Source organism: Papio anubis, chromosome 2 (genome assembly GCF_008728515.1).
Source record: "Papio anubis isolate 15944 chromosome 2, Panubis1.0, whole genome shotgun sequence".
NCBI classification, from domain to species: domain Eukaryota; kingdom Metazoa; phylum Chordata; class Mammalia; order Primates; family Cercopithecidae; genus Papio; species Papio anubis.
The window spans coordinates 183,120,025-183,145,828 of NC_044977.1; the positions used below are offsets into that span (position 1 = coordinate 183,120,025).

The 25,804-nt window shown below is 42.2% G+C and overlaps 1 protein-coding gene across 11 annotated transcripts in view; it reads left to right on the forward strand.

Annotated features, from left to right (window-relative positions):
- ST6GAL1 (ST6 beta-galactoside alpha-2,6-sialyltransferase 1) overlaps positions 1–25,804 on the forward strand; it is a 144,801-nt gene that overhangs the window by 108,394 nt on the left and 10,603 nt on the right. For 4 of the 11 annotated variants that reach the window (XM_003895250.4, XM_009201908.3, XM_003895251.5 and 1 more), the window contains 3 exons: positions 1,486–1,617; positions 5,354–6,010; positions 12,922–13,019. In XM_003895250.4, the coding sequence (XP_003895299.1) occupies positions 5,404–6,010; positions 12,922–13,019 (705 nt within the window). In that variant the 5' untranslated portion in view covers positions 1,486–1,617; positions 5,354–5,403. Of the gene's footprint in view, positions 1–1,040; positions 1,094–1,485; positions 1,618–4,755; positions 4,843–5,353; positions 6,011–6,416; positions 6,579–11,800; positions 11,888–12,921; positions 13,020–24,755; positions 25,788–25,804 lie in introns of those variants that run through there. The other 7 variants (XM_021934969.2, XM_009201907.3, XM_021934970.2 and 4 more) reach the window with 7 other exon arrangements.

The window sequence follows — 25,804 nt, forward strand, 5'->3', positions numbered from 1 at the left end:
TAGTATTCTAGTTGCCCCTCTTGGGTTTCTCTCAAGATTAACCATAACTTTATATGCTTGTTAACTGTGCTTTTTGTTTTGTGATATGTCTGTTCACATTGATTACCTCTTTATTTTGGGAAACTTTTACTATATTAATCCTTTTTATATTTTGACTTTTCCTTTTTATTGTAGTTACAGTATTTTTCATTGTATAGATGTTGAAATTTTCTTGCAACTGAATGTATTAAACTTTTCCTTTGCTGTTTTCCTACATTGCATCAAAAGAAGAAAGAGCTGACAAGTATATAATTATGTTTTTAGCTGTTTTTTGTTGGTTTGTTTAGAGACAGGGTCTCACTCTGTCACCTAGGCTGGAGTGCAGTGGCGCTCATAGCTCACTGCAGCCTCTAACTCCTGGGCTCAAATGATCCTCCCTCCTCAGCCTCCTGAATACCTGGGACTACAGGCACGCATGCCTGGCTTATTTTTAGCTTTCTAAAGTTATATTTTTATACTTTTGTACATTTTTTCAAAGTCAAAGAATAATGAATGTACATTTTAGAAATTTTGGAATATATGTCAAATGATAAAAAATGAAAACATCTATTATTCTTACTATTCTGGGTGTACTTTTTTCTAGTACTTTTTCACATTTTTTAAAATGTGTGTTTTTTCTTTTTTTTTCTGAATTTGGATAGTATTTACAGTTTTATAGCCTATTTTTTCAGGTACAATTATACTGACTGAACTTTCATATATTATTAAATATTCTTTGAAAATAAATAATTTTTTGAAAATCTGTCTGAAGTTTATTTCAGGATGGACCTAATTGCTCCCTATTTATCTCCAAACCAGCGATTAAACAATCTGTTCTTCCCAGGTTGGTCCATGGTGGCTGCTTTAGCTTTCTAGCCCATTCTTATCTGGTGTCAAGTCTATTTCTTTCATTTTTTTTTTTTCTTTCTTTTGAGACAGAGTCTCTCTCTGTCGCTCAGGCTGGAGTGCAGTGGCATGATCTCGGCTCACTGCAACCTCTACCTCCCGGGTTCAAGCAATTCTCCTGCTTCAGCCTCCCTTGTAGCTGGGACTACAGGGACTACAGGGACTACAGGTAGGCGCCATCATGCCTGGCCAGTTTTTTTTTGTATTTTAATAGAGATGGGGTTTCACCGTGTTAGCCAAGATGGTCTCGATCTCCTGTCCTCATGATCCTGATCCGCCCGCCTCAGCCTCCCAAAGTGCTGGGATTACAGGCGTGAGCCACCGCACCCAGCCGGTGTCAAGTCTATTTCTAGGCTATCTGTGCTGTTCACAGATCCAGAGTGTTGCACCTTTAATATGCTTTTCTCTCTTTTTTTTTCCTGAGCCCTGGAGGTTTCCTGGGCTGAGACCTAGCCTAGCTCTGCAGAGGCACCTTTCCATCTTGTTAATGTTTAACCCCGCCTCTGCTGGAAAACAGCGCTCACCTTCTCTCTTTCTCTCTCTTGTTTTTTGCCTTTGCAGATGAGTTTTGATCATCCTGAGAAAAATGGGCCTTGGCCTCCAGACCCAATAAATCTTCCCTCCCATGGAGAATAGTGCTAATTCCTGAGGACCTGAAGGGCCTGCAGCCCCTGGGGGATTAACCAGAAGCAGGTAAGGAACACACAGAGGCATGGGCTAGCAAAGGGGTCCATTCCTGAGTAAAAGCTGGTGTGGCAGATGTGCTGATAGGGAATCTCAGGATCTCAGTATCTGGCTACAGCTTTGCTGTTTTCTTTTTGTATACATTTTTTAGTCCTCTTTAACTGCTGATTCAATTTGGGTTTGGTTGTGGGGTATAGAGAAATGGCTTGTGCATTTCTATTAACTATAAGATTTAAGTTATTCTGTATTTCAGTCAACCGTTCTGAGTTCCTACTACGTGCCACAAATACAACTGGTGTTGAGTATGTCGTGATGGGTGGGTCGGGACAGGATTTCCTTGCTTTGAGCATTGATTTCTGCTGGTTCAGTGTTGGCCGGTTCTTTGAAGGTGGTAATGCAAGTTGCTGTCTTCTTCCTCTAGGAGCCTCATGATGATTGTAAAGACTCTCTTATAAAATTGCATCAGTTCAGGAATCTTTCTTTGAGTATCCGCTCTGGCGCAGGCACTGTGCTGGGTACTAGGGTTTCAGAAAGGATGCCGGGAGGAGTTTTCCTTTAGCAGCAAAGTCAGGCACGTAAAGCAAGCATTACAGAGCACTGGCTGGCAGCAAAGGGGAACAAGGCTAGTGCGGAGGGGGAGGTGGCCTCCACTGACCTTCAGAAACAGAAAGGTGATGCTGTCAGAGCTGGGAAGCACATGGACAAGGAGAAAGGGTGCAGTCAGTGCAGACACCTGGATGCTTAAGAACACAGTCTGGTGTGATTGGAAAATTCAAAGCTTGGTCTGTTTTTCCAAAACATTTATAGAGAAAAGTTTGCTACTCTTTTCCCTCAGTTGCACCATTTAGTGAAAGCTTCTTCAGACTCTGCCTTCTTCAAACAACTTGAGAGATGAGAGAGGGTCTTGCAGTTATAAGTGCCTGTGACCAGAAACTCTAGCTACCTGGTGGACTTGGAGCCTCAACCAAGGGTGGTGTCAAGGGACCACAAGAGCCCTGATGTGGGATTTCAGATGAGTGCCCTGAGGCCATGACAGGGCACAGGCTGTGAAGGCTGAGGCCATCTGATGGTTGCAAGACTGTCGTTGGACCCAGCTATTTGGAGGAACTCTTCTTTCCTGGGAAACCACACCTTGGAGAGTAGGTACTGGGCAGCCACTCCGTGAGCCTCCAGTCCTGTGACAGTGAATCAGGCCCTTCCTGCCATGTTGTTTCATTCAGACATGTCAAAGTCAAGTTCCAAGTCCACTATTTCCAAATCACTCATGCAACTTTGAAAGTTACTTGTGTTTCCAAACCTCACAATACTCAGCTATAAATGGAGCTCATAAAATCTGCTGCCTATAGTAAGTCTGTAAAACCTTACTAATATGGAAACCTTAATACGGAAAGTCCCCCTGAGTGATAACACAGTGCACAGCAGGGATGGCAGGCTTGTCTGCCACTGTCTGACAGATCAAGTTGCCTCTCTAGTGACCTTGAGTCCGACTTGATCACACTGACTTTCACTGCCCCTTATCACAGATGCATGTCCTTGGGTGGAAAGATGATGAACTTTTAGAGTCAGATAGACCTGGGCTGGAATTCTGGTTCTAGAACTGATTTGCTGTTGACGTTGGAGAGACCCTAGAACCTTGCTAAGCCTCAGTTTTTTCATTTCCTAAAATAGGGTTGTCAATAACTCTATCATAGTGTTGTGGTAAAGGTTCAATGAGATATTGCAAGGAAAGTGACTACCATGTAGTAGGCCCTCCTTAAATGCTACTTGCCTTCTTTTCTCTGGTTTTTCTTCAGCTGTCATATGGTCATGTGATTACCTGTGTTGGGTATCTGTGGAAATTGAATTCCTTAGTTTCTGGTAATACAAGCTTCCACCCTCCACTTCATGATCTTATATCTGAATTCTTCTTCTGCTGTGCGCATTTAATCATTTCCACAACTTCAGCAGTCCAAGATAGGAACCCATGATTCCCAGAGCCACTGGTTCCTGAGGTCTGGGATGGTGGAAGCACTGCTTTGGTTGGTACTGCCAGTGGATTCCAGGAATGAGCTGGATGTCAGTTCATGAAGGAATTCCCAGGGAAGAGCCTGGAGCTCGGGGCTGCTGAGTTATGGCTGCGGCTTCACACCACCGTCTTCACTATCCCCCATCACCTCCACATGGTCCCCAGGCTGAGCTGCTGCTGTCTCTGTTCAGAATACCTCCTGTGCTTTTTTGCTTACCTTGTTCAAATCCAATGGATACCATCCTCTTGTTTTGTGCTCCCGACACTTTGCAAATCACATAGGGCAGAGAGAATTATTCTAAAAAACTCAGGAGCAGAAATATTAAGTGACCTGTCCAAGGTCACCAAGAATGGGGATAAGAACCCAGGTTTTGTGAACACCCAGTCCAGTACTACTACTGCCTTTTCCTGATATCCACAGAAGCAGGATCCATGGGAAGAGACCTCAGATCCCTAGTGGGTTAGCAAAACCCCGGAGGTGATTGCTTTGATTCACTATTGTAAATAAACCCAGTGAATGGGGAAAGAATGTAATGTTTTCCAAAAGATACAGACATTATTTGAGTTCAAAGTACTTCCAGTTTCCATTCAGTTACACAATAAATTCTGAGAAAACAAAGTAGGTGTTTACCCAGAAATAAAGAGGACAATTCAGGCTCTATTTGCTCAATGAAATCTATTTTCCAGAGCTTTTTGCAGTTCTGTGCATGTTGTAGTGGAAAGGTCATGGGTTATGGAATCAAGTCCATTTGGATTTGAACCTCAGTGCAACCATTTCCTCAGCTCTGTGAGCTTGGACACTTCCCTTGACTTTTCAGAGCCTCAGGTTGCTAATCCATAAAATGGAGATGATAACACCTTTAGGTTAGGAGATGCCCTTCATATTAGATTATGCTATGCTTGGTGCCCCCAGAGTTGTGTCTCATGGTGGCCCTGGTTATGGCGAAGTTAAGTGAAGTAACATCTAGCATGCTTAATGAATTTTTGTTTCCATTTCCTTAGTTGGCTGCATGTCTACTATCTTACCTAGATTTCCTAGCCTCTATCATGAGGTGAGTCAGCTTCCTGTCTCCGTAGTGCTCTTCTTGCAGGGTACTGCACGAAACTATGTGGTGGAGATAACCCCTGATCTTCTCATGCAGGAGTCCAACATCGCAGCCCTTAGAGAGATGCATCATAAGTCTATGGCATCATCTATAACGAGAAGTCTTTTTCTGGCTATTTTGAAGGTGTGTTGGCCACTTACTATTTTAGAAAGTTTAGGTTTGGTGATGTAAAACAGTCAGCCTGCTCTTTTGTATTCTGTTTTTTTGTTTTTGTTTTTCCAAGCTGCATGGCTTCATTTAACACATGTTGAAAGGCCCTAGGAACCGAATGATTTGCAAGATGTGGTTTCTGACTTCAAGAAACTCAGAGTGCAGTCAGGGAGGTAGACAAAGGCAATCAGAAACTAAGGTTCAGCATAGAAAAAGTAATGATAGGAGGACATATAATAAAGTGTTCATGGCTCAAGAGGAAGAGGGGAGTGTCCGAGGGACTACTGTCCACGTTCAAAGTCCAAATTGAGGCTGACTTTTGTCAAGAATTACTTAACAGGCTGCAGAGGTGGCTAGGAGGTAGACCAGGGCTGGAATTCAAGTCACCTCACTTGAAATCTATTGATCAGTCCATCGCTCCACCTCATGCCACATTGGGTTTTTCTTCACATCATTTGTGTTTTCTTTGTCTCACTTTTTTTAGGCTTGTTTTCCTGCTCAGAACAAAGTGGCTTCCCTGAACACATCTTCATTATGATTCACACCAACTTGAAGAAGAAGTTCAGCTGCTGTGTCCTGGTCTTTCTTCTGTTTGCAGTCATCTGTGTGTGGAAGGAAAAGAAGAAAGGGAGTTACTATGATTCCTTTAAATTGCAAACCAAGGAATTCCAGGTGTTGAAGAGTCTGGGGAAATTGGCCATGGGGTCTGATTCCCAGTCTGTATCCTCAAGCAGCACCCAGGACCCCCACAGGGGCCGCCAGGCCCTCGGCAGTCTCAGAGACATACCCAAGGCCAAGCCAGAGGCCTTCTTCCAGGTGTGGAACAAGGACAGCTCTTCCAAAAACCTTATCCCTAGGTTGCAAAAGATCTGGAAGAATTACCTAAGCATGAACAAGTACAAAGTGTCCTACAAGGGGCCAGGACCAGGCATCAAGTTCAGTGCAGAGGCCCTGCGCTGCCACCTCCGGGACCACGTGAATGTATCCATGGTAGAGGCCACAGATTTTCCCTTCAATACCTCTGAATGGGAGGGTTATCTGCCCAAGGACAATATTAGGACCAAGGCTGGGCCTTGGGGCAGGTGTGCTGTTGTGTCGTCAGCGGGATCTCTGAAGTCCTCCCAACTAGGCAGAGAAATCGGTATGTTCTGGGCTTGTTCTGTGAATGGCAGTGCTTATTGGGACTGGCTGGGCATATTGATGGTATGGGAGACAAGTGGCCCAAGTGTGGCTCAGTGGACCGGTGGAGTGGGCCCAGGGCAGTGTTTTTTTCAGAGTCACAAGTGACACAGAGGGAGTTGAACAGATGGCACTCTAGGCCCCCAGCATCTTTATCAATTTGAAGAGTTTCATTATTGTTTCCTAATATTTTTAGTTGATACATAATAATTATATATATTTATGGGGATATTTTGATACATGTACTCAATGTGTAATGATCCAATCAAGGTAATTAGAATATCTACCACCTTGAACATTTATTGCTTCTTTGTGTTGGGAACAGAATAGTTTTATTTTGTTCTGTTTTAAATATTGGAATTGTGCAGAAGATTTCATCTGAAAAGAGAGTTCTGCTGCTACCAGTAATCAAAAGCCTACAATTGACCTTTGAAAAGACTTGAAGCATAGATCTCTACATCATTTCCAAGTTCTGAAATTCTGTTGTTTTACCTGATTAATGGAGGACTCTATTGGCCTCAACAACCTGGGTAATTTTCAGCTTTTCTCTTTGAAAAGATTTAATTGGGTCAGCAAGTCTTAACTGGGGGCTATGGACCAACTTTAGAGGGTCATAAATCCCTGCGATTGCACGTAAAAATATCTGTGGATTAGGTGTGTATAATGTGTGTGTGTGTGTGAGTGTGTGTGTATGTATATGTATATGTACATGTGTATGTATATATATGTATATGTGTATGTACATGTATGTGCACGTATATGTATGTATATGTACATGTGTATGTATGTGTATGTATATGTACATGTGTATGTATGTGTATGTGTATGTATGTATGTGTATCTATATGTACGTGTATGTATATGTATGTATATGTGTATGTGTATGTACATGTACATGTATGTGTGTGTATGTATATGCGTATGTATATGTACATGTGTAGGTATGTATATGTATATGTGTATGTGTATGTATATGTGTATGTGTGTCTGTGCATTTTTCCAGGAAGGGAGCTTGTAGATTGCAGTTTATTCTCTAAGGGATCTGTGACCCAAAAAGGTTTCAGAGTCACTGGTCACAATATATTAATTTGCTTTTCTTGAAACCCTTTGTAGTGAATCAAGATAGAAAGTCTCTCTATATTTGTAAACCTGTGTAACAGAGAGCCTTATTTCTCTTATGCTGAATGTGTTTTCCATTATTTGAAATGAATCAGCTAAAGAAAGCAAAGCACAGGAAGCTGTGCTCCCCTGTCAGCCTGGAGGTACTGGAGCAGGTGAGGTCATACGTCTCCTTTTTTATTTCCTTCATTGGATTGCCAGGAAAAATGGTCTGAAACCCAGAACAGGCTCTCAAAGAAGAAAAGTAGGCCCAAATTGGATTCTCCAGAGTAGAAATAAATGGTGAGATCACAGTTTCTACCTCCCCAAATAGGCAGCTGCCCTGCTGGCCAGCCCCACCTCAACTTTTGCTTCTGTACTTTTGTTTTTTCTTGGACTTCGTTTTCAAGAAACTAAATGTGATTGGTTTTTGTTCATCCATAATGGAGCGAAGTTTCTTTCTTTCTTCTCCATTTTTGCTGCTTATGTTTGGGATATCCTAGGTATTAGCTGATCCTTGTTCTTCATGTCAAAGTTAACATTGCGTGCCTGGCTGAAATTATACTGAAGTTTGAGACAGGGCCTGATACCTCTGTGAACTGGAACTACAGCTTTAATTTTATGCACTCCTTAAAGGTTTAGAGTGGTTTAAATAAACATTAATAATAAAAATAATATTTTTCTATAGACTGCAGTTTCAACTTCAAAATAAGGATTTCCACAGAAGGACTTTGATTCTGAGATGTAATAAAAATTACATGTTCGACTTCGAATGTTCTGCTGTTATAGGGTATATATCTTCTTGGCATTTTGTCTAACAAATATTTTAAGACATTCATTCATGTATTCTTTTACTTATTCATGGATTCATCAACAATACAAAGGGGAAGGGGAGGGGGAAAGGAAAGGCCCTTTGTTTGAAGCCTGAGTTGCAGGCAGCGTGCCAGGCCCATACACTTCCTCCTGCATCTGGAATTTGTTGAGTCTCTTCCCAACTATTGAATGGATCAGATTATTTCAAATGGTTTTCTTTTACAAATAACATTGCTGACAAGCAGGGTTTATGTGCAGATAACTTAGGTGACCACTGTTGACATTCAACAGGGAAATATCCTCAGAAGTGAGGCTAGAAGACACGAGTAAGAGACATTTTATGATTTTTTTTCTTTTTTTTTTTTTTTTGTCCGTAGCAAGATTTTCTATCAGAGAGAGTGTAATAACATACTCTGCCTCCAGCAGTCTCACAAACCAGCCAATGGTGGGCTCAGTCATTTTCAGTTATTTTTGATAGTTTACTCATACATGTTAAGTATCTTAGATTTGCTGGAATTTTCATGTTAAGCAGTAGCATAATTTTAAAACACTATCATTAACATAACTGATGCTTATTGTGCATCTGCTGTGCATAACATGCCTTGCTCTTTTCATCCTCCCAGAAGTCCTGTGAGGTTGATAAGATAATTGGTCTCATTTTGCTGCAGAGCTAAATGCAGAGGCTCAAGTGGTTACACCACTGGCTAATAGCAGACTGGGGTTTGAAAGCAGAGTGCTTGCTTCAAAGACTCCACTCTTAGCGCCTCTGCTGTTGTGCCTCGTAATAATTGTAGCTTCGTAATAAAATTTGGTGTGATTATTCTTATGTTATGTTAAAAAATTTCTTATATTCCTGTCTATTAGCTGTCCTAGAGAAGAAGAGAAGGATATTCTGAGTTAAGGCAAAGGCTGCATGGGGAAAAGTGCCCCGTGTGTTTGGGCATCACAAATAATCCTGTTTGGATGGTATGTGGGGCCTTGTGGGTGAAGACGGGTGAGGAACGAGGCCAGAAAGGTAGCTAGGCATTAGCTCTTGGAGAATGTTGACAGTCACAATAAGGACTTTATGTTTCCTTCTTTAAGCCATGGAGAGCCCTAGAAGGTTTTTGAACAAGGGAGATTTCTCACTTATACTCTATGAGTCCCTGTTTTGTACTGTATAATATCTCCATTATCAGGCACTATTGCCACATCCAGGTCAGAAGTGCCAGGCCTGCCCGGGCTGTGGTAGCCGTGATGGAGAGAAAGGACCTTACTTGAGAGGCTTCATGAAGTAAGAGGCAGAACTGACTATCTAGCTGGAAATGATCTTGAGTGAGAGGCAGGAGCCAGGATGTCTCGCCTGGGAGCAGGCTGTATCTTACCAGGGGGAGCAGGCTTCCAGAGGAACGCACGTTCCGCTTTGGATGTTCTGACACTGAAGTGTGTGTGGATTGCGCTGGGTAAATATCTATGCTGTCGAGTATTTAATTCTAGAGAAGGGTCAGATGTCGAGACAGATTTAGAAGTCATTTGTATCAAGGTGAGATAATGGTTATAATCCAGGGAAGACGACCAATTAGAAAACCTAGGAAAAGGTTTACATTTAAAGGACAAATAAAAGAACAGGGATAAGCAGGAAAAGTCAGAAGGGTCAGAGACCGGCTAGAGGAGAACTAGTGTGCACCATACAATGGAAGGCAAAGGGGGATATAGTTTGAGGGATGTTGGCTGTTGGTATCAAAGTCTGCAGAGGTGGGATATATTCTTGGGCAGAATAAGGACTGAGAAGACACCTGTGAACTGAGTAGTTTGGAGAACATGATCAGTTATATCAGGGGTCAGCAAACCCTGGTCTTGAACTCCTGACCTCAGGTGATCCACCCGCCTCGGCCTCCCAAAGTGCTGGGATTACAGGTGTGAGCCACCGCGCCCGGCCTGATTGGCTTTTTTCTTAGAATCACGTCCAAACTTCATACCTGGGCCCCCATGTCCCCGTACGATCTGGTTCCTGCCAACCTCTGTAACTGCATCTTTGATTTTTTTTCCCCCTAACTCCTTGTCTACAGTCAAGTTCCTCCCCTCGCTGTGGTCCTGACACTTGCTGCATCCTCTGGCTAGTGGACTTCTCTGAACCCTTCCCAAGTCTGGCCATCCTTTGGGTCTCAGCTCCAAGGCATTCCCTGAGTCATCACTCTATGAAGGAAATTCCCTCAGTGTCTCTGGCACACAGCTCAGCTTGTTGGTGTCACAGTATTTGTCACAATCTGCAATTATCTTATATGTAGGTTGTTGTGTGTCTTTATTGTCTATCTCCGTGCAGTAGAATGTCATATCTCTGATGGCATGGACCTTGTCTTTGTTGCTCACAGCCATCGTCTCCCGTGTCTAAAACTGTGCCTGGCATAGAGTAGGTGCTCAATCAGTATTTGTTGAGTGAGCAAAACAATTCTCCTTTCTTATGGTCAACATCAAGCATCCGCTCTAACCTAAGCCTTCTGTGTGGGATGTTCTCCAGTTGCACCTCCAAATCCCACTCTCACCCTTTTCCATCTGGCTCTGTCCCTGAGAATTTTTTTTTTTTTTTTTTTTTTTTTTTTTTGAGAATAGTCTCATTCTGTTGTCCAGGCTGGAGTGCAGTGGCACAATCTCGGCTCACTGCAAGCTCCACCTCCTGGGTTCAAGCGATTCTCCTGCCTTAGCCTCCTGAGAATCTGGGATTACAGGCGCACGCCACCACGCCCAGCTAATTTTTGTATTTTTAGTAGAGACGGGGTTTCACCATGTTGGTCAGGCTGGTCTTGAACTCTTGACTTCAGGTGATCCACCTGCCTCGGCCTCCCAAAGTGCTGGGATTACAGGCGTGAGCTACTGCACCCAGCACAGAAATTAAAATTTTGAACTGTGTTAACTGGCATTATTCACTCTCTGGGTTTTCTTTGGGACTGGCCAGGAGAAGCACTGGCATTAAGCTGAGAAGAAGACTAAGGTCAGGGCACCTATTTGGCCATGTTTCGCCTTGCAGAGTACACTCAAGCTGAGTCTTTTTCTTGACTGAAGGTGTCAGATCCTGCCAGGAGGCCCTCCCGTCTTGGTCCTGCTGTCTCCCTTTTCCCTTCAGGTCTGTGAGATCCAAGGGAAGGAGCAGAGCCAGGTTGGGATATTGACTCCCCCAGACCCCTTCTTGCTGGTTGGAGGTTGGCAATAGCTGTGTTCCTCTCCTAAACGCAACAGCTCCCGATAGGTGTCCCTCCTCAGCTCAGGGTCTGTGCTCATCAGGCCACAGTAGACCTAGGGTAGTAATGACTCCATGCAGTCATCAACCCTGGGGCTTTAGCCTATTCCATGTTAATTTCTTTAAACTCTACCCCAACTTGGTAAGTAGTCCTTTTATGAATCTCTCAGTTACTCTGTTGGAACTTCTCATCTCTTTTCTACTGGGATTCTCACCAATAATTTATTCATCTGTGAAATGGGAAAGTTGACTAAAGTTTCTGATGGATCTGTGTTTCTCTTGCAATTGCTACTAATTTCTTTCGAAGCAGTGACTGATTATGACAAAATGGGTTATAATTCTGAGTTGTGTAAAGATACACTTCCTGCCCTATGTGCACTTCAGTGTACCTGCCCTGTAAGATGATAACAGTTGGGACTGTGCCCTTCTCAGGTAATTTTCAAACCATTTCGATGAAATTTTGCCCTAGGATTGAGGATAGGGTTGTGTTTTCATGACTGAGGTTTCTGTGTTCCTAGGGTTTAGCACATACATTGGAACTGAGAGAGAGAGGCTTTCATTCTTAATTCTGTGGATATCCTCTTTCTAAATAATCTTGTATTCAGTCAAATGCCCTCACTTCCCCAGATCCTGTGTGGATGGATGACCCAAAACAAACCTGAATAGAACAATAGAGGATGCAGCTGACCTCCAGCTGCAGTGCAGATTTCACTGGTGAGCCCCAAACTTGCTTGACTAAGTAAGATTGGAAGAAGCTCTCATAGGATCACAGGGTTGGGATGGCTCCTTAAAGTCTTCCCTCCTCCACCAGATTGGTCAACGTTGGGTAGAAAAACTTTTCCAAGTCTTCCAAACACTGCTGAAACAGTTGCAAAGACAAGGAGCTAGCCCAGGAAGCTTAGGTTTTTCAAGATGGTCTGTTTGATTTTGACTGGATTTAGTACATTGTTTCTGACAATGGCAAAGAAAGAGAGAAAGAGAGGAAAGAAAGAAAGAAAAAAGAAAGGAAGAATGAATGAAAGAAGGAAAGAAAGAAAGAAAGGAAGAAAAAAGAAAGGAAGAGGAGAGAAAAAGAAAGGAAGAAAGGAAGGGAAGAAAAGAAGAAAGGAAGAAAGGGAGAAAAGGGAGGAAGGAAGGAAAGAAGGAAGGAAGGTAGTTAGTTGAGACCTGTGACCTCCTCTTCCATTTCTGCCACACCAGGTCTGTGACTCTTCCCTGGGCCTCAGGTTCCCAAATGGAACACCTGGGGGTTGTCTTGGGTGCCATAGTTAAATCCCATCCATTTGCTGAGCACTGCATGCTTTTCAGAGTGCAATGGGGTCCTTTGCACTTGTGGGATACACTGAACCTATGGTAGTGTTTTCATTTTTCTGACAGATGTAGAAATATAATCTACTGGTGATACCAAGAGAATATTTGGTTTGTTGCTTTGATAACTGGAGTAGCTATTCCACTGTAAGTAGCACACTGGCTTTGTTCACTTTTCTGCTGTGCCCAGGCACAAGTGACTGTCTTTGAATGGGCTTCAGGAATGCCATAGTATGGACCCCTTCAGCCCTTACAGTGGCTGGCAGACAGGTGGTCATCTCTGCCTAGGAGCTTTACCTGAGCACCACACAAATACTGCCATTTCGCCCTGTGGATTAGGATGCGGAAGCATTATTCCCTTGCCCCCTCCCCTTACCTTTCTCTTTTTCTGCATATTGCCAGCGCTCATCACCTCTTTTCTGTTTCTTTGTGGTTTACAGATGATCATGACGCAGTCCTGAGGTTTAATGGGGCACCCACAGCCAACTTCCAGCAAGATGTGGGCACAAAAACTACCATTCGCCTGATGAACTCTCAGGTAAAATTTCTTCTGTGCAGCTGTGGAGGAAGGGAAGGACCACACTGTGGTCTGTAATGTGGAATGTATCTACTGGGAGCACATCCAGGCTGCCAGTGAAGTCTCGTGATCTTCCTGAGTTCCTGATTCCTCACTGGAGAAGAAGACAGTGATTGCATGACCCAACCTGGTGATGTGTTTATTTAAAGAAAAACCCTTTGGTATCAGGTCTGCTAATGGAGGTGTCGGGCGCCCAGGAAAGTAGAGTTGAGCTGTCCTTGATGCTGCAGGTCGTATCTGGAGGCTTGCATGAGGGACAGCGGAGCCCAGAACATCTAGGGGAGAGTGGGGAGTGTTATGAAAAGTGAATGAAACAATACACATGAGAGCACTTTATGAACTGTAAACTGCTCTGCCACTACTATAAGACAGTGTCACCATGTAATTACGTGTAATATGGCATAGAATTAATGTACTATATCATAAATTCCCCTGGATAATTAGGTTCCGGGAGTATTTTCAGGTAGTACGTGCTGATTTCTCAATACTAAGGGAAACTTGAGAAATACTCTTGCCACAGGGTTCTGTTAATAGATTTTATTAGTGGGAAAAACTGTATTACACATATATCAAAATATCAAAAATTGCACAATAGGGCCGCAACCTCCCCATCTCACAACCACCACCATTTGCCTTTTTCTGAATAAACATATGTGCTCTGGGTGTTTTTACGTCAATGTTTAGTCTGCACACTTCCCTAGGAGTCCTGGGCATGAGGTGGATCCTGGAATGGATCAGAAATGCCTTTTCAGCAGTGTCCAGTGGAATGTGTGTTTCTTTCCTTCTCTACCAGGGCTCCACTTCCCTGTATCTGTCTCTTCACTTCCTTACTTTCAGGAACTCACCAGATAGGCAGAAGCTGCTTCCTGCACAGCCCACTTTCCTTTTGAAGCCCACAACCTTAAGAATTTTTTTTTTTAAGTATACTTTTAAGTTCTAGGGTACATGTGCACAACATGCAGATTTGTTACATAGGTATACATGTGCCATGTTGGTGTGCTGCACCCATTAACTTGTCATTTGCATTAGGTATTTCTCCTAATGCTATCCCTCCCCCTGCCCCCTACCCCACAACAGGCCCTGGGGTATGATGTTCCCTGCCCTGTGTCCAAGTGTTCTCATTGTTCAGTTCCCAACTGTGAGTGAGAACATGCAGTGTTTGGTTTTCTGTCCTTGTGATAGTTTGCTCAGAATGATGGTTTCCAGCCTCATCCATGTCTCTGCAAAGGACATGAACTCATCCTTTTTTATGGCTGCATAGTATTCCATGGTGTATATGTGCCACATTTTCTTAATCTAGTCTATCATTGATGGACATTTGGGTTGGTTCCAAGTCTCTGCTATTGTGAATAGTGCCGCAATAAACATACGTGTGCGTGTGTCTTTCTAGCAGCATGATTTATAATCCTTTGGGTATATACCCAGTAATGGGATGACTGGGTCAAATGGTATTTCTAGTTCTAGATCCTTGAGGAATCGCCACACTGTCTTCCACAATGGTTGAACTAGTTTACACTCCCATCCACAGTGTAAAAGCGTTCCTATTTCTCCACATCCTCTCCAGCACCTGTTGTTTCCTGACTTTTTAATGATCGCCATTCTAACTGGTGTGAGATGGTATCTCATTGTGATTTTGATTTGCATTTCTCTGATGACCAGTGATGATGAGCATTTTTTCATGTGTCTGTTGGCTGCATGAATGTCTTCTTTTCAGAAGTTTCTGTTCATATCTTTTGCCCACTTTTTGATGGGGTTGTTTGTTTGTTTTGTAAATTTGTTTATGTTCTTTGTGGATTCTGGATATCAGCCCTTTGTCAGATGAGTAGATTACAAAAATTTTCTCCCATTCTGTAGGTTGCCTGTTCACTCTGATGGTCATTTCTTTTGCTGTGCAGAACCTCTTTAGTTTAATTAGATCCCATTTGCCTATTTTGGCTTTTGTTGCCATTGCTTTTTGTGTTTTAGTCGTGAAGTCCTTGCCCATGCCTATGTCCTGAATGGTATTGCTTAGGTTTTCTTCTAGGGTTTTTATGGTTTTAGGTCTAACATTTAAGTCTTTAATCCATCTTGAATTAATTTTTGTATAAAGTGTAAGGAAGGGATCCAGTTTCAGCTTTCTACATATGGCTAGTCAGTTTTCCCAGGACCATTTATTAAATAGGGAATCCTTTCCCCATTTCTTGTTTTTGTCAGGCTTGTTAAAGATCAGATGGTTGTAGATGTGTGGTGTTACTTCTGAGGCCTCTGTTCTGTTCCATTGATATATATATCAGTTTTGGTACCAGTACCATGCTGTTTTGGTTACTGTAGCCTTGTAGTATAGTTTGAAGTCAAGTAGCATGATGCCTCCAGCTTTGTTCTTTTGGCTTAGGATTGTCTTGGCAATGTAGGCTCTTTTTTGGTTCCATATGGACTTTAAAGTAGTTTTTTTCCAATTCTGTGAAGAATGTCACTGGTAGCTTGATGGGGATGGCATTGAATCTATAAATTACCTTGGGCAGTATGGCCATTTTCACAATATTGATTCTTCTTAACCATGAGCATGGAATGTTCTTCCATTTGTTTGTGTCCTCTTTTATTTTGTTGAGCAGTGGTTTGTAGTTCTCATTGAAGAGGACCTTCATATCCCTTGTAAGTTGGATTCCTAAGTATTTTATTCTCTTTGTAGCACTTGTGAATGGGAGTTCACTCATGATTTGGCTCTCTGTTTGTCTGTTATTGGTGTATAGGAATGCTTGTGATGTTTGCAATTGATTTTGTATCCTGAGACTTTGCTGGAGTTGCTTATCAGCTTAAGGAGATTTTGGGCTGAGATGATGGGGTTTTCTAAATATATAATCATGTCATCTGCAAACAGGGACAGTTTGACTTCCTCTTTTCCTAATTGAATACCCTTTATTTCTTTCTCTTGCCTGATTGCCCTGGCCAGAACTTCCAACACTATGTTGAATAGGAGTGGTAAGAGAGGGCATCCTTGTCTTGTGCCAATTTTCAAAGGGAATGCTTCAATTTTTGCCCATTCAGTATGATGTTGGCTTTGGGTTTGTCATAAATGGCTCTTATTATTTTGAGATACATTCCATCAATACCTAGTTCATTGAGAGTTTTTAGCATGAAGGGCTGTTGTATTTTGTTGAAGGCCTTTTCTGCATCTATTGAGATAATCATGTAGTTTTTGTCATTGTTCTGTTTAGGTGATGGATTATGTCTATTGCTTTGCGTATATTGAACCAGCCTTGCATCCCAGGGATGAAGCTGACTTAATTGTGGTAGAAAACCTAAGCAATACCATTTGATGCACCGTTGGATTCAGTTTGCCAGTATTTTATTGAGGATTTTCGCATTGATGTTCATCAGGGATATTGGTCTAAAATTCTCTTCTTTTGTTGTGTCTCTGCCAGGCTTTGGTGTCAGGATGATACTGGCCTCATAAAATGAATTAGGGAGGATTCTCTCTTTTTGTATTGATTGGAATAGTTTCAGAAGGATTGGTACCAGCTCCTTTTTGTACCTCTGCTAGAATTCGGCTGTGAATCTGTCTGGTCCTGGACTTTTTTTGGTTGGTAGGCTATTAATTATTGCCTCAATTTCAGAGCCTGTTATTGGTCTACTCAGAGATTCAGCTTCTTCCTGGTTTAGTCTTGGGAGGGTGTATGTGTCCAGGAATTTATCCATTTCTTCTAGATTTTCTAGTTTACTTTCGTAGATGTGTTTATAGTATTCTCTGATGGTAGTTTGTATTTCTGTGGGATTGGTGGTGATATCCCCATTTATCATTTTTTATTGCATCTATTTGATTCTTCTCTCTTTTCTTCTTTATTAGTTTTGCTAGTGGTTTATCAATTTTGTTGATCTTTAAACAAAAAAACCCAGCTCCTAGATTCATTGAATTTTTGAAGAGTTTTTTGTGTCCCTGTCTCCTTCAGTTCTGCTCTAATCTTAGTTATTTCTTGTCTTCTGCTAGCTTTTGAATTTGTTTGCTCTTGCTTCTCTAGTTTTCTTAATTGTGATGTTAGGGTGTTGATTTTAGATCTTTCTGCTTTCTCTTGTGGGCATTTAGTGCTATAAATTTCCCTCTACACATGGCTTTAAATGTGGCCCAGAGATTCTGGTACATTGTGTCTTTGTTCTCATTGCTTGCAAAGAATATCTTTATTTCTGCCTTTGTTTTATTTACCTGGTAGTCATTCAGGAGCAGGTTGTTCAGTTTCCATGTAGTTGTGCAGTTTCGAGTGAGTTTCTTAATCCTGAGTTCTAATTTGATTGCATTGTGGTCTGAGAGACAATTTGTTATGATTTCTGTTCTTTTACATTTGCTGAGGAGTACTTTACTTCCAACTATGTAGTCAATTTTAGAATAAGTGTGATGTGGTGCTGAGAAGAATGTATATTCTGTTGATTTGGGGTGAAGAGTTCTGTAGATGTCTATTAGGTCTACTTGGTGCAGAGCTGAGTTCAATTCCTGGATATCCTTGTTAACCTTCTGTCTCGTTGATCTGTGTAATATTGACAGTGGGGTGTTGAAGTCTCCCATTATTGTGTGGGAGTCGAAGTCTCTTTGTAGGTTTCTAAGGACTTGCTTTATGAATCTGGGTGCTCCTGTATTGGGTGCATATATATTTAGGATAGTTAGCTCTTCTTGTTGAATTGATCCCTTTACCATTATGTAATGGCCTTCTTTGTCTCTTTTGATCTTTGATGGTTTAAAGTCTGTTTTATCAGAGATTAGGATTGCAACCCTGCTTTTTTTTGTTTTCCATTTGCTTGGTAGATCTTCCTCCATACCTTTATTTTGAGCCTATGTGTGTCTCTGCACATGAGATGGGTCTCCTGAATACAGCACACTGATAAGTCTTGACTCTTTATCCAATTTGCCAGTCTGTGTCTTTTAATTGGGATATTTAGCCCATTTACATTTAAGGTTAATATTGTTATGTTTGCATTTAATACTGTCATTATGATGTTAACTGGTTATTTTGCCCATTAGTCAATGCAGATTATTCCTAGCATCGATGGTTTTTACAATGTGGCATGTTTTTGCAGTGGCTGGTACCAGTTGTTCCTTTCCATGTTTGGTGCTTCCTTCAGGAGGTCTTGTAAGGCGGGCCTGGTGGTGGCAAAATCTCTCAGCATTTGCTTGCCTGTAAAGGATTTTATTTTATTTTTCCTTCACACATGAAGGTTAGTTTGACTGGATATGAAATTCTGGGTTGAAAATTCTTTAAGAATGTTGAATCTTGGCCCCCACTCTCTTCTGGCTTGTAGTTTCTGCCAAGAGATCCACTGTTAATCTGATGGGCTTCCCTTTGTGGGTAACCCTACCTTTCTCTCTGGCTGCCCGTAATATTTTTTTCCTTCATTTCAACCTTGGTGAATCTGACAATTATGTGTCTTGGGGTTGCTCTTCTTGAGGAGTATCTTTGTGGTATTCTCTGTATTTCCTGAATTTGAATGTCAGCCTGCCTTGCTAGGTTAGGGAAGTTCTCCTGGATAATATCCTGAAGAGTGTTTTCCAACTTGGTTCCATTCTGCCCATCACTTTCAGGTACACCAGTGAAATGTAGATTTGGTCTTTTCACATAGTCCCATATTTCTTGGAGGCTTTGTTTGTTTCTTTTTACTCTTTTTTTCTCTAAACTTCTCTTTCCATTTTATTTCATTGATCTGATCTTCAATCACTGATACCCTTTCTTCCACTTGATCGCATTGGCTATGGAAGCTTGTGCATGCATTGCGTAGTTCTTATGCCATGGTTTTCAGCTCCATCAGGTCGTTTAAGGTCTTCTCTACACTGTTTATTCTAGTTAGCCAGTTGTCTAATCTTTTTTCAAGGTATTTAGCTTCCTTGCAATGGGTTTGAACATCCTCGTTTAACTTGGAGAAGTTTGTTATTACCGACCTTCTGAAGCCTACTTCTGTCAGCTTGTCAAAGTCATTCTCCGTCCAGCTTTGTTCTGTTGCTGGCGAGGAGCTGCGAACCTTTGGAGGAGAAGAGGCACTCTGGTTTTTAGAATTTTCAGCTTTTCTGCTCTGGTTTCTCCCCATCTTTGTGGTTTTATCTACCTTTAGTCTTTGATGTTGGTAACCTACAGATGGGGTTTTGGTGTGGATGTCCTTTCTGTTGATGTTGATGCTATTCCTTTCTGTTTGTTAGTTTTCCTTCTAACAGTCAGGTCCCTTAGCTGCAGGTCTGTTAGAGTTTGCTGGAGGTCCACTCCAGACCTCTTTGCCTGGGTATCACCAGCAGAGGCTGTAGAACAGCAAATATTGCTGCCTGATTCTTCCTCTGGAAGCTTCATCCCAGAGGGGCACCCGCCTGTATGAGTTGTCAGTTGGCCCCTACTGGGAGGTGCCTCCCAGTTAGGCTACACGGGGGTCAGGGAACCACTTGAAAAGGCAGTCTGTTCATTCTCCGAGCTCAAACACTGTGCTGGGAGAACCACTGCTCTCCTCAGAGTGGTCAGCCAGGGATTTTTTTTTTTTTTTGAGATGGAGTCTTGCTTTGTTGCCCAGGCTGCAGTGCAGTGGCTGGATCTCAGCTCACTGCAAGCTCTGCCTCCCCAGGTTCACGCCATTCTCCTGCCTCAGCCTCCTGAGTAGCTGGGACTACAGGCACCCGCCACCTCGCCCGGCTAGTTTTCTGTATTTTTTAGTAGAGACGGGGTTTCACCGGGTTAGCCAGGATGGTCTCAATCTCCTGACCTCGTGATCCACCTGTCTCGGCCTCCCAAAGTGCTGGGATTTCAGCCAGGGATTTTTAAGTCTGCAGAAGTTTCTGCTGCTTTTTATTCAGCTACACCCTGCCCCCAGAGGTGGAGTCTGCAGAGGCAATAGGCCTGGCTGAGCTGCCTTGAGTTCCGCCCAGTTTGAGCTTCTCTGGCTGCTTTGTTTACCTCTTCAAGCCTCAGCAATGGCGGATGCCCCTCCCCCTGCTAGGCTACTGCCTCACAGGTCCATCTTAGACTGCTGCGCCAGCAGTGAGCAAGGCTCCATGGCCATGGGACTTGCCAAGCCAGACACAGGATATAATCTCCTGTGTGCCATTTTTTAAGACAGTTGGAAAAGCGCAGTATTTGGGCCGGAGTGTCCCATTTTTTTCAGGTTCCATCTGTCACGGCTTCCCTTGGCTAGAAAAAGGAAATCCCCTGACCCCTTGCACTTCCTGGGTGAGGCGATGCCCCACCCTGCTTTGGCTCACCCTCCACGGGTTGCACCCACTGTCCAACCAGTCCCAGTGATATGAACCAGGTACCTCAGTTGGAAAAGCAGAAATCACCTGTCTTCTTTGTCGATCACGCTGGGAGCTGCAGACTGGAGCTGTTTCTGTTTGGCCATCATAAGAATATTTTTATAATGGGATAGAAATTGAGGAACTTAACTTCTTTGTAAGTGGTCACCATCTTGTTTTTTTGTTCTTCCTCTAATACCTTTTTTTTTTTTTTAAGAGAATCACTTTCTATCACCGTCACATCTTCCAGTCACTTCTAGGTGCTTCCAATGCCTGTTTGTTGTTCAAATATATATTTTGGCTTTTGGTATTACTTTTATTACTATTATTGTTATTATTATTAATTTTTTTTGAGATGGAGTTTCGCTCTGTCACCCAAGCTGGAGTGCAGTGGTGTGATCTTGGTTTACTGTAACCTCCGTTTCCTCGGTTCAAGTAATCCTCTTGCCTCAGCCTCCTGAGTAGCTGGGATTACAGGCATGCGCCACCATACCCGGCTAATTTTTTAATCTTTAGTCGAGATGGGGTTTCACCATGTTGGTCCAACTGGTCTTGAACTCCTGACCTCAGGTAACCACCCACCTTGGCCTCCCGAAGTACTAGTATTACAGGCATGAGCCATCGTGCCTGGCCTACTTTTATTAGTACTAGAAGAGATAGGATTGAAAGGAATGGATTGGCTAGCAATAAACACTCTGGGGCAAATGACAGCTGAACTAGACTTTGAAAGATGGGAAAGACTTGGGGAAATAGCAATAGACAGGCACTCCAGAAAGTGGAATTGGCAAGACAGAGGAGAACAGGAAATGAGGGAGACGTTACACCACTCCAAGAGTAGCATAATGGTCACTCCCCTATTAGTGATCAGGCTGGAGTGCAGTGGCATGATCATAGGAAATGAGGGAGACATTCAGATACCCCTGGCTAAGTTGGAGGTGGAGGTGTGGAAGAATTGGCTGGCATTGCCCTGTAGAGAGAGATGAGGCTGGACCTTCATGGCTGCTTGTGCTCTGGCAAGTCTGGAAATTCAGACAGAGGGTTAGGACCAGCTTTGCCCCTTTCCCTTCTCATGCTTAGTCAGAAACCCTGGAGCTGGAGAGCACTTTAGGGAGCACTAAAACCTCATCTCTACTTCTATATAAGATGCTACCTAAATATCCAGGAGAGATGTTGATTTACTCTTAATTAATTCATTCATTCAACAAATATGTTCAGTATTGAGTAGAGTGTGGCAGTGAGTACATAAACTCTATAGTTAGCCTGCCTGGGGTTGAAATCCAGCTCTGTCTCTTACTAGCTGAAGGATCATCAAGTTACTTCTCTCTAAAAAAGGGAGAACAATTCCCTTGCAGGGTTGTTGTGAGGTACAAATAAGAAAAATCTGTGCAAAGCACTTAGCACAATACCTGGCACATGTATCAATAAACGTTAACTGCACTTACTATTGATATTTGCAGACACTGGTAGTGGAGGATACAATTGTGAGCAAAACAGACTCAGCCTCTGTTCTTATGATGCAATCAAATAGTTTTACAGATAAAGAAAGTTGCAAAAGAGAACTAGAGAAGAGAGTGGTCAAGGTACTAGGAGAGCCCTGAAAGGGGAGATACGAGCTATTCAAAGTGATCAGAATCCCCAGGTGGATGGTACTTGACTGTGTAGAAGGAATGTGTGGATGTTGAAAAGGGTGGGATAACAGCTTTTCAGGAAGAGGCAACAGCATGGGTACAGTTTTGTGTGGCAGGAAATGGGGGACTAGAAGGACTCAGGAAGAGGTGAGTATATGTGGGGCTATGTGGTGAGAGACAAAGCTAAAAGCAAGAAGGAGTCAAGCCATGGTGCTGCACTGAGGCATCTTCTTTTTTCAGTTGAGGGTGGGGGGGCTGGCCTGTCGCCCAGGCTGGAGTGCAGTGGCGCGATCTCGGCTCACTGCAACCTCCACCTCCTGGGTTCAAGCGATTCTCCTGCCTCAGCCTCCTCAGTAGCTGGGATTACAGGTGCCCACAACCATGCCCGACTAATTTTTTTATTTTTAGTAGAGACAAGGTTTCACCATGTTGGCCAGGCTGGTCTCAAACTCCTGACCTCAGGTGATCCATCCGCGTCAGCCTCCCAGAGTGCTGGGATTACAGGTGTGAGTTACCACACCCGGCAGGGTGAGGCATCTTCTTTATGGCGTGATTGGATTTGCATTTTGTAACCATCACTTGCTTCCATCTGATCAGAGGGGCTGCAGTAGGTGAAGATACATAGTTAGGAAGGTCTTGCAGTGGTCTGGCTTAGATATGCTGATAGCTTGCACAAGAGTAGGGGTGAAGGTGAATGTGAGAAAAGAATGTATTTAAGGGCTACTTGGGATTTGCAGTCAACCGGTTTTAATGTCGTGTTTGATGTGAGAAGTAAAGGGAGAGGGGCCAAAGGTGCAGCTCGGTTTCTTTCTTGTGTAACTTGGCAGCTACAAGTCACTGAAATTAGAAGTCAGCCCCTTATCCATGGTTTCGCTCTCTGCAGTTTCATTTATTTGTGGTCAGCTGCAGTCTGAAAATATTAAATGAAAAATTCAAGAAATAAGCAATTCAGAAGTTTTAAATGACACATTGTTCTGAGTAGTGGGATGAAATCTTACACGTCTTACTTTGTCCCTTCTTCATCACAGGAAGAAGGATGAGTACAGTACAATAAAATACTGAATAAATAAACCAATTCAATAGAGTAGCAGGATCCAAAATTAACACACAAAAATATTCATTTTTTCTATTATATGCAATAACAATGAATGATCTAAAAAGGAAATTTAAAAACAATTCCATTTACAATAGAATGGCATAGAAAAGCATAAAATATTTAACCAAGGAGGTGAAAGACTTGTACAATGAAAACTACAAAATATTTCTGAAAGAAATTAAAGAAGACACAAAAACCTGGAAGACATCCCATGTTCACAGATTGAAAAAAGTATTGTTAAGATGTCAATGATACCGAATATGATCTGCAGATTTAAGGCAACCACTATGAAAATCCAAAAGATATTTCTTTTTTTGCAGAAACAGAAAAAGCCATTCTAAAATTTATATGAAACCTCAAGGGACCCCAATTAACCAAACAATCCTGAAAAATAAGAATAAAGCTGGAGTTCTCTCACTTCTTGATTTCAAAAAATACATATGTTACAATAATCGAAGCAGTGAGGTACAAAGACAAACATATAAACCATTGGAACAGAATAGAAAGTCCAGAAATAAACTCTTGTATATACACGTAAATGATTTTTGACGAGTGTGTCAGGATCGTTCAATGAGGAAAAGACAGTCTCTTTAAGAAACGCTACTGGGAAAACTGGCTATCCACATGCAAAAGAATAAAGTTGGACCCTTACCTGACACTAAAAATAAAAATTAACTCAAAACAGATCTGTGACCTAAAACCTAAATGTAGACCAAAAACTATAAAACTCTTAGATGACAACATAGGGCAAAAACTTTATGACATCAGATTTGGCAATGATTTCGTCATTATGACACCAAAGGCATACATACGTAACAAAGGAAAAAATATACAAGTTGGACTTTATGAAAATTAAAAAAAATTATAAGTCAAAATGTCCTCTCAACAGAGTAAAAAGACAGCACACATAATAGGAGAAAATATTTGCAAGTCGTCTATCTGATGAGGGATTAATGTACAGAATATATAGAACACTCATCAAACAACGATAAAAAAAAAATCAAAGTACCCAATTTAAAAATGGGCAAACGACTTGAATGGACATTTCTCCAAGATATGCAAATGGTTAGTAAGCACATGAAAAGAGACTCAACTCTTTTTTGTTAGGGAAATGCAACCCAAGAATATGACACAGTACCACCTCACACCCATGAGGATGGCTTCTGTGATCAGAAATTGGAATCTGTGAGCACTGTTGATGGGAATGGAAAATGATTAGCCACTGTGGAAAACAGTATGGCAGTGCCTCAAAAACTTCAACGTGGAATTACCATGTACTCTAATAATTCTATTTATTGGCATATACTTACAGAAATTGAAAGAAGGGTCTTGAAGCGATATTCGTACCCCCATATTCATACTACTGTTATTCACAATAGCTGAAATGCAGAAGCAGCCCAAGTGTCTATTGATGCCGAATGCATACGCAAAAGCTGGTTTATACACATAATAAAATATTATTCTTAAAAAGGAAGGAAATACTGATATTGGCTACAACATGGATGAACCTTGAAGACATTATGCCAAGTGAAATAAGCCAGTCTCTCTCACACACACACACACACAAAATACTACATGAATGGTGGTTGCCAGGGAATGTGAGGTGGGAGGGGGAATGGGGAGTTACTGTTTAATGAGTATAGAGTTTCAGTTTTGCAAGATTGAAAAAGTTTTCGAGATGGTTTTGGTGATAGTTGCACAACAATATAAATGTACTTAATATCACTGAACTGTACACTTAAAAATGGTTCAGATAGTCAATGTTATGTTATATGTATTTTAATACAATGTTTTAAATTGGAAAAAATGTCAGTAAGGGAGACAGTCACAGAAGGACAAACACTGTATGATTCCACTTTATATGAAACACCTGGAGTAGAGACAGAAAGTAGAATGATGTTTGCCAAGGGCTAGGAGGAGAAAGGAATGCGGAATTGTTGTTTAATGAATACTATGATTCATTTTGGGAAGCTGAAAAAGTTCTGGAGATGGTGGTGATAGTTACACAACAATATGAATGTACTAAGCTGAATATTTAAAATTGCTAAAATGGTCAATTTTATGTTATGTATATTTTATAAGCTGTTTTTAAATCAACAGGGAGAAGCCAGTTGATAGAGGGAGAAAGTGAATATACTAAAAAGAGGAGAAAATGATTAGTTACCCAGAACATGGTGGTGGTGGAGCCAAAGCGTAGTGGAGGATGACCCCCGGCAGGAGGGAGTCGGAGGGAAGAAGGTGGGAGTGGTGTAGCTGGAGGCAGTCGGTATTACAAGGATGAGAGGGCGTCTATTTTCTCTGCAAAGTGGGATGCAAGGCCAAGTCAGAAGGAGGCTGAGGGGGGAAGAGGTTTTAGTAGAGAAGGTTTGAGCAAAGAGATTGATAATTGTCATTGGGGTGAGTGGGACAGTTAGTAAACCTGATGGAGTGGGATTTCCAGGTTATGCTGGGCTACTTCGAGCTTGAAGAGAATGAATTTAGAGAGAAACCAATCTCTGTTTGATGCATGGATGGCAGGATCTGGAGGTGAGCAGGCAGCAGCAAAGAAGAGAGGGGAGAGTGGAAGAGCCCTCCCTGAGCGTTCTCTTGGACGGTGGAGGCCGCCTACTCTCTGAACACCTCTTCGTGATGTTTCAGTCTTCCTCACTGTGAAGAACGAAACCCCAGTCCTGCAAAGATTCTGAAACTGTATTTAAGGCCAAAGTAAGGTTGCCTGGGAATTAAGAGTACTGGAGTCAGACAGATTGTGATCAGATCCCTCCCCCAGCACTTCCTATGTGAGTGACTTGAGCAA